At 51.0% G+C, this 10782-nt stretch overlaps 2 protein-coding genes across 5 annotated transcripts; both read right to left on the minus strand.

Annotated features, from left to right (window-relative positions):
* Positions 1-66: 66 nt before the first annotated feature.
* Positions 67-6779, minus strand: misp (mitotic spindle positioning). Its single transcript, XM_061778550.1, has 5 exons — positions 6652-6779; positions 4227-6045; positions 3842-3909; positions 3727-3765; positions 67-2943 (listed from the first exon to the last, which is right to left on the minus strand). The coding sequence occupies exons 2-5, from the start codon at positions 5893-5895 to the stop codon at positions 2767-2769; spliced, it is 1953 nt and encodes a 650-aa protein (XP_061634534.1). The 5' UTR covers positions 5896-6045; positions 6652-6779; the 3' UTR covers positions 67-2766.
* A 519-nt stretch (positions 6780-7298) lies between these two features.
* palm1a (paralemmin 1a) lies at positions 7299-10638 on the minus strand. Of its 4 annotated transcripts, none has more exons than XM_061778603.1 (6): positions 10478-10638; positions 10278-10360; positions 10157-10204; positions 10030-10074; positions 9818-9949; positions 7299-8731 (listed from the first exon to the last, which is right to left on the minus strand). In XM_061778603.1, exons 3-6 carry the CDS (start codon positions 10161-10163, stop codon positions 8280-8282), a joined length of 636 nt encoding a protein of 211 aa, XP_061634587.1. In that variant the 5' UTR covers positions 10164-10204; positions 10278-10360; positions 10478-10638; the 3' UTR covers positions 7299-8279. The 4 variants fall into 4 exon arrangements, with proteins under 4 accessions (XP_061634587.1, XP_061634588.1, XP_061634590.1 ...); XM_061778604.1 differs by having other exon boundaries at positions 10157-10207; XM_061778606.1 differs by having other exon boundaries at positions 10157-10203; positions 10268-10360.
* Positions 10639-10782: the final 144 nt, after the last annotated feature.

A 10782-nucleotide genomic window follows, 5' to 3' on the forward strand; every position in this document is an offset into this window, starting at 1 on the left:
TTGTCAACGTTCCTCGTTATCTCCATTATCAGTCACTGAATATAAAAACAATCTATCAAAATCTGGTAAATATAAACATGTGTTCTTTATTCAGAAAGCCCTCATGTCACATCTGCAATTCAGGATCTAGTTCGTTACATTTCACCGTATCATTACAGTAACTGCAGTGTTACATAAATGAGTCGCTCTAAACACTCATATGAGTACTTATTGGTGGTTAACCCTACCCTCAACATTTCGAATCATCAGATTAAAAGAGGAGGAATGAGAGGCACTTTCTGAAGTTCAGTCCGTGGACGTGCATGAGCGAACGGGCCCATCGGCCACATCCACTACGGCGTCTATGTATACGTGTCTGTGCTCAGTTGCTATGGTGATGCTAAGCATGAGTGTGCGTGCGCTGTTGTCCGATTGGTGGAGGTAAATCATTGTTTGTGTGACAAATTTGTTGCCATAGTGAGACAAAAGAAAACAAAATGAATGTCAGGAAGGGGGCGGCACGGTGGGCGACTGGTTAGAGCGTCAGCCTCACAGTTCTGAGGTGCGGGGTTCAATCCCCGTCCCCGCCTGTGTGGAGTTTGCATGTTCTCCCCGTGCCTGCGTGGGTTTTCTCCGGGTACTCCGGTTTCCTCCCACATCCCAAAATCATGCATTAATTGGAGACTCTAAATTGCCCATAGGCATGACTGTGAGTGCGAATGGTTGTTAGTTTCTATGTGCCCTGCGATTGGCTGGCAACCAGTTCAGGGTGTACCCCGCCTCCTGCCCGGTGACAGCTGGGATAGGCTCCAGCATGCCCGCGACCCTAGTGAGGAGAAGCGGCTCAGAAAATGGATGGATGGATGGATGTCAGGAAGGGGCGGAGCTACAGTGGGCGAGGAGGCAAATACAGGAAGTAGCGCATCAAAAAGAATTCCCAACTTTAGCCAGTCAGCGTCACTCGGTGGCTAACCGACGATGTTGCCTCAGCTACGAACCAGTTGGAGCCCTCCGCCAAATCAAAGGCGAGCAATAGCCGCACGATGACGCCAGAACGCAACAAACTTCCGTCCGTTGTATTTTCCACAGCGCCTCTCTTCGCTCGCAAGGTCGGCCGGAGCCTATGCCGGCTGACTTCGTGCGAGAAGCTGGTCGCCAGTCGCTATCGGGGTGCGTACAGACAAACAACCGACGGGTCGATACGCTGCAAAAAAAGCCAAATCTTACCTTATTCCTACTGAAGACATCTGCACATGTGCCCTACAGTTCTGAGGTTGCGGGTTCAAATCCCGGCCCCGCCCGTGTGGAGTTTGCGTGTTCTCCCCGTGCCTGCGTGGCTTTTCTCCGGGCGCTCCGCTTTCTTCCCACGTCCCAAAAACAGGGCGAGGTCGATTGAATTGAAGACTCTAAATTGCCCGAAGGTGTGAATGTGAGTGCGAATGGTCGTTTGTTTCTATGTGCCCTGCGATTGACTGGTGACCAATCCTCTCGCCCGAAGATAGCTGGGATGGGTGGCAGCACACCCGCGACCCGTTGTGTGGAGAAGCGCTACAGAAAATGCATCTGACTGACAGATTTTGTCTCTTATTTTGGGGACAAACTGTCCTGTTTTCAAGGTTTTTACTTGTTTGTTTTCCAGTGTCGGGGTTGCACAACTTTTTCTTTTTAAGTCCACACTAATGTGATGAAAGTCGTCAACTCGTCGCTGATGACGTGATTGATACCTTTTCTGTACAGTACTAAAATTTCCCCAAATCAAAGGCGGAGGGAATGCTTTGAAATAATCAATATTCCTCGCCAATGGACAGCTCATAGGCCCAATTTACGCAGAAGGAACACATCAGAACCAAGAGCGTGGACGGGCAGAAAAAAAATCCTCTCGTTCCGGAGCCACCACAGTAGTGCCAGTGGTGCGCGGTGGAAATTTGCAGCAAATCGTTACGGAGACCCTCCAAGCGTGCTGGGACGATTGGCCGCTCTCCGTGAGCCGAAAAAAGGGTTCCAAGTCCTCCTGGAATCTTTCTCCCTCGCTTAGCTACGCAGCCAATTGGAATAAGTTGAGGCGACGGACGCCTTTCGTCTCTTGCTGCCGGCCTCTCAAGGCAAACGCACGATTAGAGACGAGTTGACGTCTTGCTCTAAATGTCTTTGCAGAGTGCGACAACCCCTCCCTACTGGTCAGGTTCCCAAGAAGTCAGACCTGTGAACAATTGATTCTTCAGTTTTTGGAATGCGTGAGGAAAAAGCCACTTGAGCTTGTGAAGAATATGCTCAAAACACGCTAACTAGACACCGGAAGGCCTGAGGGCAGAACGGAAACCTCAAGCGCTGAGCTGGGAGGCAGACGTGCTACTAACAAACTTTCAATGTCAAAAACTTGGAATGTAAACAAAGGCTGCATGACAAATAAAATGTCTTTACAGTTGAAATGATTCTTTTCGTATTTGTCTTGTCACAGCCAATTCAATTTTGAAGTGTCGCATGTCTAAAGCAGAGACGCCGCCTTGCGTTTGAGACTCGTCATGCCGTATTGACGCAAATGTTGATGGAGGTTGGTAGCTTCGGTGCACGCGCGCACACGCTCGCTTTATTTCCGGCAGCCCAAGCACCGTGAAACAGAGAGCAGGAGCATACGTGCCTTTTAGAATAGCATGAACGGATCAGCATTCATGTTGAACTTCTTCATCATCATTGTCATCACTGCCATCTTCATCCTCATCATCAAATAACGGCCTCCTCCACACAAGGCCTGTCGTGGCCCTTGATGAGGCCGCTCCTCGCGCAATCCTACATTTCACCACAATGCAGTAGTTGATCTAGGTGGTCTAGGTTCTGGTTCTGGATCTGGATCTGGACGCGGTGGCCGATGTGTTCCTTCTGGTCCAGCTGGTTGGCAAAGACACCCGCCTCCCAGCGGAGTGCGCGTTGGTTTTTATGTCGAATAACTCGAGTTGATTCCACAACCTGCAAACGCATTTTGACAATAAACGATGACAAAGACTTCTCCACATGAATGATTCATATCAAGCCATCCATTCATACGCGACAGGGCTTTATGAGCCTTTTTTTTTTTGTCAGGGTTGCAAGTCAATCACGTGCTACATATAGAGACTGACAACTTTTCACACACTGAAGACACACATGGACTGACAGGTGCAACAGCCAGTCCGGCGCAGATGCAGGTTGGCCACAACTGGCCAATAGCGGCTGTGCCTCTATAAACCAGCAAACGAGATGGAGTCTCGTTACTATGGTCATTACCAGAGGCCTTGACTCCCGAGGCAGAGCCCACAGACCGGAAGACCGATGCAACAGTGTGCTGGAAGCTGATGGATGTGTGTGGTAGTTGAGGCTTTCTCCAATCCGTACACCGCCTGCTGGAATCTGACCCAGAGCATCCTAGTCGAGTAGATGTTTGTGCCCTCGTCTTGGGCTGGCTAGAGCAGTGCACAAAGGACTTTGGGACAACTTCATATACGTGCCTTTGGCCTAAAGACTGGGTGCCCTTCTTTTCAAAGAGTGTGCGCCTGCATTTGACTTCCTAGTTGGCCAGCCAATCGATATCTACTGTTGCAACCGCTGACTTGTAGGCTACAGCTAACCCTCACAGGGAAGAACGCAAGGGTGTTCAGTTGGGGATTTGTAGAAACATGAGCGTTTAGCCTCTGCTAGCCGTCATGCCTTCGTTCCCATTTTTGGAAGAAAAAAGACACGGATAGATGAATTGTTGGAAGGATTACTCGTAACCTGGTTGTTGATGTCATCGATGGTCTGGATTCCGGCGTACTAAAAGACAAACGGGAAGGACGTGAGCGGCGTGCTAGAGAATGTTCTCCATGCTGACCTTTGAACTTGGACTCACGGGGGTGTCGTCCATCCTCTGTCGCGCTCGTCGCTCCTCGAAGTCCCTCGGCGGCGTCCCCGTCAGGCCTTTGGCGGGATGCGAGACCACGTGTGAGGATTATCGATAACGTAACGTGATCAGTATTCTGTGACATCTTTAGCTAGGTTATTGATTAGTCAAAAGAGGAGCTGGTTCCGCGAGGACTTTGGCCCGTCTCTCATTTGGTTACTGATTGTTTGCACTTTATGACGGCGGCGACTCCAGCCAGATTACTAAAGCTCAACAGCTCGCGATCAGTGATGTTGTGACGCTTATTGACATCTAATGGTCATGTGGTGCATGGTGGAAGTGTTTGTGTTTGTAATGGAGGAATGCATGAAAAACAGAAGACTTTGGTACACACCTGCGTTTTCTGTGGGGTCCAACTGCTTGACGGCCATCTTCGATGCCTGCTCCACTAAAGGAGCGGGAGAGAGGAGGCTGGACTCCCTGAACCCTCTGGACTCTCCAAACGCTCTAGACTCTCTGGACAGTCTGGAGTCGCTGGACTCTCTAGATTCCCTGGACTGTCTGGACTCCAAGGACTCTCTAGACTGTCTGGACTCCTGAAGCTCCTGCTCTCGTAGCAAAGTCTCTTCGATCTCCTTCTCGATGAAATCTGGGACACTGGTTTTCCCGCACTGCAGGCCGGTGGACTCCTGGTTGGCTCTCCAAGAAAGAGTTCTGGTCCATGACGGGACATGCTGAGGAGACACGGGCAATATCATGGACAAGGAGGAGGAGGTTTCCTCAGCGTGTCTATGAGGACAGCAATGGGACAAAAAGACCTCCTGGTCCTGTAGGTCTTCCTGGAACTGTCTCTTTGTGTCTAAAAGCTCCTTTGGTGTTTCTGGACTCTGCTGATCGACCTTCTCTTTGTGGCTTTCTTGCTGAATGATGAAGCTCACATGGTTCTTCTCTTTGGCCTTGTGAGATATTAGCGGTGACTGCACCCGCTTGGTGTGAATCTTCACCATCTCTGAGAGTCCGTCACTGTGCTTAAGGCCTCGTAAGCGTCTGAGGTTTTCCTCACGTTCTTGAACTAAGCGGATCTCTTTCTCAATCGGGGTTTCATTGTGAACATCAGACTTCTCTTTCCTAGTTGTTTGGACACTGCTGTCGTCAAACACATCTTTGTCACTGATGGACCCACCGCACAAGTCCTCCACAACCAACAAACCTGGGTCATTCAGTATTCCCCTCACGCTTGACTTCTGCTCAGTCCCAGTTGAGGTTTTATCTTCACCAGATTCAGAGCATGTTGTGTCCTCTTTCTCCATCTTACTGGACACACGTGACCTCCAAGGGTTGACAAGGAAATTCCGCTTGTCCCGCTCCAGCTCCAGGAACTGCTGCCGAGCTGCACTGAAGTCAATCTGAGCCCTGTCAATCGTCCCAGCGTCTACGGGGAAAGAGGGTTCTAGTCTGACGGGACTGGAGCTTAAACCGGAACCTTTTGTCAGCATACTTGTAGGCTGACTCCAATCCAGCTTCTCCAGCACACTCACTTGGTCACTTAGTTTGAAAGTTGACTTCTTCTTTGGGGCTTGCTTTTGGATGATTTCCTTCCTCAGTTGCTTCTCTTCTTCCTCCCCAAATACTTGGCAGTGGTTTTCTGGTTGGAATTTGTACTGTGACTCTGAGACTGTAAACAAAGTCTCTGGTTTCTTGCCACTGGTGTACGTCTGCACTTTAAAGGCCTTGTCCTCCATCAGGGTGGTGAGATGAACCTGCCGCTGAGGGCTTACCATCCATGCTTCATTCAGCTCTGCTTCCGGACTTCCTGGGTCCTCCACGAACGAGTAGAAGCCGCTGCGAGATCCCGAGCTGCTGCCGGGACTGCCGGGATACCACTCGTCGCCGCTGTCACCCCCATCCCGTGAGACGGTGACCTGGCGGGGCTGGACCGCCAGGCCATCAGGGGACAACACGTCATCTTCACCTCTGCTCGGACCCGTCGTGCGACGTAGGTCAGAGAGATGCAGCGGGGGGAGCAGAGGCTTCAGCACCCACCTTCTGGGAATGTTGTCCATGGCAGCAGCAGGGGCGATGTTGAGCACAGGAAAGTGCGTGAAGGGAAACGATGCAAAGTCACAAAATCCTGACAGTCATCAGCGAGGGGGCGTGACTAGGCCGATGACAGGATGAAGGTTACTATGGCAACAGCAGAAGCGTCGTCGTCACTATGATGACAACAGAGGAGTTACTATAGTAACAGCAGAGGCGATGTTACTATGGCGACAACCGATGAGAAGTTACTACGGTGACGTGTTACTATAGTGATAAGTGGTGTTACTGCGGCAACAGGAAAGGAGATGTTACTAGGATGACAACAGAGGAGACGTTACTATGGTGACAACAGATGAAAAGTTACTATTGTGACGACCGAGGAGAAGTTACTATGGTAACAGCAGAGGAGACGGCAACAGAAGGAAAATGAGGCAACAGACGGCGTCCTCTTCGAATGTGTCACAAGAAGCATGCTAACAAATGGGCACAAAGTGTCGGGTCCCGACGACATTTTCGTTCTCTTTTGGCGTCTACTTCAGACGCAAGCGTTAGCTTTAGCCTACATGTGCAGTCCAGTAGATAAGCGGAGCGCAGTAGCCCCGCCCCTATGCTGCCGGCTGATAACGTGACGAGGAGCTCGCCGACGTCGAGTGACACAAGGTCAGGGTTCAACACAAAGCCAGTAGCCTGTCGCTGCTACTAATGCTAACGCTTATGACCGGTCAAGCGTACCGATTGCTAACATTTGAGATGAAGACGATCGCAAATGGAAGAATTACCTGAGTGGGCTTCAGCTCGTTGAAGAAAATGTCAGCGAGTGAGTGACGACCACGCAAACTTCACCGTCTCTCCTGGCCTCAGGCTCCGCCTCCCGCCCGAGGCCACTCCCCCTCCCCGAGCATTTCAATGCCAGCTCGAAACCACGTGACCGACGAGGATTCTTACGATTACTGTTAATGATCGACAAATGTTCCTCCTCCTCCTCCTAACGTTTTTTGTCCTCTGACGCCTCCTGCTTTTCACACCGCAAAGTTGAACTTTAAAGGAGACATTTTGCAGCAACACTCGTGAGTGATAAGCGCTTCCGAAAACGGATGTGTTTGAAAGACCCCATAAGGTGACCCGAAAACCGTCTTGCAAACTTGACACCACAGACGAGACTTGTGTTGACAAGTCTGCCAAATGTGAACAAATTCTAATCAAAAACATTTCAAAAATCTAAAATCAGTCATGAAAAATAGAGCGGCCGACCGACATCGGCGGAATCGCCGATTATCCTCAAGGCAACGATATTGTTTCCCCAACACATTTCAGACTAAATTACGATGATGACGATGTTTCTAGCATGTAATGTGCTTCATGTTGTGATATTATTAGTAGTCTGCTTTCGTTCGGTGTATGTCGTCCGCGACCACCTTCAGTAGAAGACGGGCTAGGCTTTTTTTATTGGCTTCTTTTTCACATGAATACATTGAAGTAATTGCATGTATCATGAGCACAACATTTGGAAATAAACATCATAAAATATCACTCATAAATAATACAATACAGACAAGATCCAAATTCAATAGGATCCAAATTCGACATTGAAAAAGGAAAAATACACAAACTAAAAAAAGATGCAATGTACAAATGAAATGGATTTTTGCAAACACTTCTCTCATTCATCGAAAAGCGAAGGTGTTCTTCCACACCAAACTTCTCAAAGCAGGTCTTGAGCGGCCCTTGCTGAACTTTCACCTCTTGGTGAATAATATCTCGCCATGGGCTCAACATTTATTCAAGCCAACATCTGATTAGTTTGCGTATCAGTACTGTGTGTGTGTGTCAGCTACACGAATCAATAAACAGGAAGTGATGGCGTTCATGTCCAGGAAATGAGTTCCATACTCAAACCCGAACACATGCTAACTTTTTTCAATTAATATTTGAGGATGATAATATGACAATGTTTGATTTATATCGACTTTATGTTTCTGGGTTAGGGTAGCGCTTACATGGATGAAATGCTAATGCTAATTATCAGGGGTGGGCAAACTTTGATGCTCATGGACCACATTTGAGCGTTAAAGCAGACATTTGTATTCAGTGAGTAGAAACAAAAAATACAAAGTAAAAATGTCAACTATGTCATACAATTATATTTAAAAAATGCATTACAAATTGTATTAATTCCATGTAGCTGATTTGAGGAAAAACTAACAAATCTGGTGACAATGGAAGAGGGTTGGCGCGCATTTCGAGAATGGCGTGCCCACGCCATTTCCCCCCCAACCGACAAGTGCATGCGACCGGGGTCAAATTTTGCCCACCGCAGGCTCCAAGCAAAGCCAACATGCAGCCGAAGAAGAAAAGGAGAGCCCGCTGGATTGTTCTCTTTTGCAAGCATATGGCGCCCCCTGCAGGTTCACATGACGCTGCAGCACTTACAGGCTTTTTTCTCCTTGGGCGCGGTCACGGCAGCGCCCCCCGCTGACTCGCGCTTGTCCGTCTGTGGCATCGGGGCGCCGGTCGGCGGGGTCGCCGCGGCCTCATGTTCCTTCGCCGCCCCGGGCTCTGGCTCCGCCTCGGTGCCGCCCCGCAGAGTCAGGATCTCGCCGGTGCCGTCCCGGTCCCGCACGCTTCGGTACCCAGGAGACACCGTGGTGACAGGCTCCCGGGGGGCGCCGTCCTCCTCCCGGGGCGAGGCCTCGGGCCCGGTGAACGCGCTCGCCGCCAAGAATCCGAGGCCCGAGCGTGACTCGGTCGCCTCATCTACGCTCGCCGTGACGGCCGCCTGATCGGCTTGAAGGATGAGCTCGTCCACCTCGGCGGCGCTGAGCAGATGGACGCCGTCCTGGCCGTTGACCTCGTGGACCACTAGGGGGCACAGGCGGAGGACTCCGGTCACATGACTTGACTCTAGTCACATTTCATTTGTGAACTTTAAAACTTCAGACTTGCTGAGCTAAAACTTTGGATTTTGGACTTTGACTCGACAAGTGTTGCCTGTTCACATTTGAAAATCACGATTTTCTAGGTAGCGTGCCGTTTTGTTTTGTTTTTGGAAGAAGCGTGTCGAGCTACCGGGATGCGATGCGGCAGCGTGCAGAGGCCTCATCGAGCGAGTATCGCGGAGAGACACAGCCACCGATTCAATATGGCCAAGGCTGCCCCTTGGAGGTGATTCTACAACATTTTGATTCTGTTTCGAAGAATAGCTGGCGGGGGGAAGATGGAATCTTCGGAAAATGATTGCTGCGTTTTCACGTGAGGCGCCTTGTTGGGCGACTGAAGGTCCTCGGAGAGATGTGCCAAGGTGACTCGTGGCAATGATTGTTTTTGTACAGTAATTATTTTGCCAAAACTTTTTTCTGTTACAGTTAGATGAATAAGTAAGTAAGATAAATAGTTAGCTGGTAACAAACGTGAGACGAGGGCTGCATCATTTCCGACGATCGAGCCGCCGTTCGAGCTATCGCTGCTACTGCCTCTCATACTCGCTCGGGTGGAAAGGACTCTTGAAGAAAAAAAGTTAGGCACTGCAGCTTCAAACCAAGTCCTGACTTGACTCGACTCGACTCGCTGGATTGTTGCCTCGCTAACTCGCAAGTTGACGCTAAAGGCCTTTTCAAACTGCACTTTGTTTTCTTGGCCTGCCCGTATTTGGAAGTAGTCGCCGGGGGCCTTCTGGGAATAGCGTGGACGCTTTTCCCGCCGGCAGCGCTCCATCCTATTCGACGGCGCCCCAGAGTTGAACATTTTTCAACGTGGGGCCACGATGTCGGGCGCCCGCTTTGCGCGACGCGGCGGTCCGTCATCACGCACATACACAGTGAATGCGTCATTGGTGCGAAGAGGCCATTTTTGCGCTTGAGACGCAGCTTTCGACACGCGATTCGGCCCACCGTCGCGATGACGCCGACTCAACCGTACAACTAGGCCACGCCCGGCCGACGACGTCACCTTTCTGCTCATCCTCGTAAACTTTGACCCCTCCACGAGAGCAGTCGACAGGAAGCTTGGTCTGCGAAGAGAGGACGCGCGTTTGTCCCGTGGTCCGGTCCCGCTCCACTTTGATCTCCACGGAGTACACGGCTGCGAGAGGCAACCGCACAGAACCTTTGAGGCCGCGCCCGCGTCTCCGTGGGTCGCGCCGTCCGGCGGCCGCCGCTCACCTCGCTTCATCGCGTGTACTTCGCCCGCCGGCTGAACTCTGACCTCTGCAAGGACGAGACAAAGTGAGATGTCTTCAGGTCACGTGAGGACGAGTGACACATGAAGAAGAAGAAAGAGAAGACGCACCTTGCATGGATCCTCTCCTCCGATCAACCGAAGACTTCTCTTCGCAACCTGCTACAAAAACACGTTAAGTTCCTCGCCACCGGCGTCCGTACTCCCGTGCTCCCGTGCTCCCGTTGACAACCTGCGGACGGCGTCCTCCGGGTTCTTGTCGTGTTTTCGGTCAGGCGCTCTTGTGTGCCGTCGTCCAGTCGGCGCAGCTTTTGACTGAACACAAACAGGAAGCGCGCACATGCTTCCGTCAGTGTGACACGCTGCTGTCATTGCTTGACCTTTGCTCATTCGCCACGATGCTGCTTTCTGATTGGTTGACGGCTGTCTCACCTTCACGCTCGTCCTTTGTGTCCTCCAGAAGACGTGCCTACTTGCGGCCTTCCGCTGCAGTCCTGCATGTGCGCGTGCGTGTGTGCGCGCTCACATCCTGGTGCTGCAATGGACAAACAACAAGCAACATTCCGCGTGTGGCCTCTAGGCGGCGCCACGTTCACATTTACAACACAGGACGTTTGATTGACAGTTGCCAGGGACGCTCAGCACGCGTGTCAAGATTTGCCGGTCCATCCGTCCATCCGTCCATCTGACGAACCGCGGGCGCGCCGGAGCCGATCCCAGCTAACTGCGGGCAGCTC

This window comes from Phyllopteryx taeniolatus, chromosome 7, assembly GCF_024500385.1.
Source record: "Phyllopteryx taeniolatus isolate TA_2022b chromosome 7, UOR_Ptae_1.2, whole genome shotgun sequence".
Classification (NCBI taxonomy): domain Eukaryota; kingdom Metazoa; phylum Chordata; class Actinopteri; order Syngnathiformes; family Syngnathidae; genus Phyllopteryx; species Phyllopteryx taeniolatus.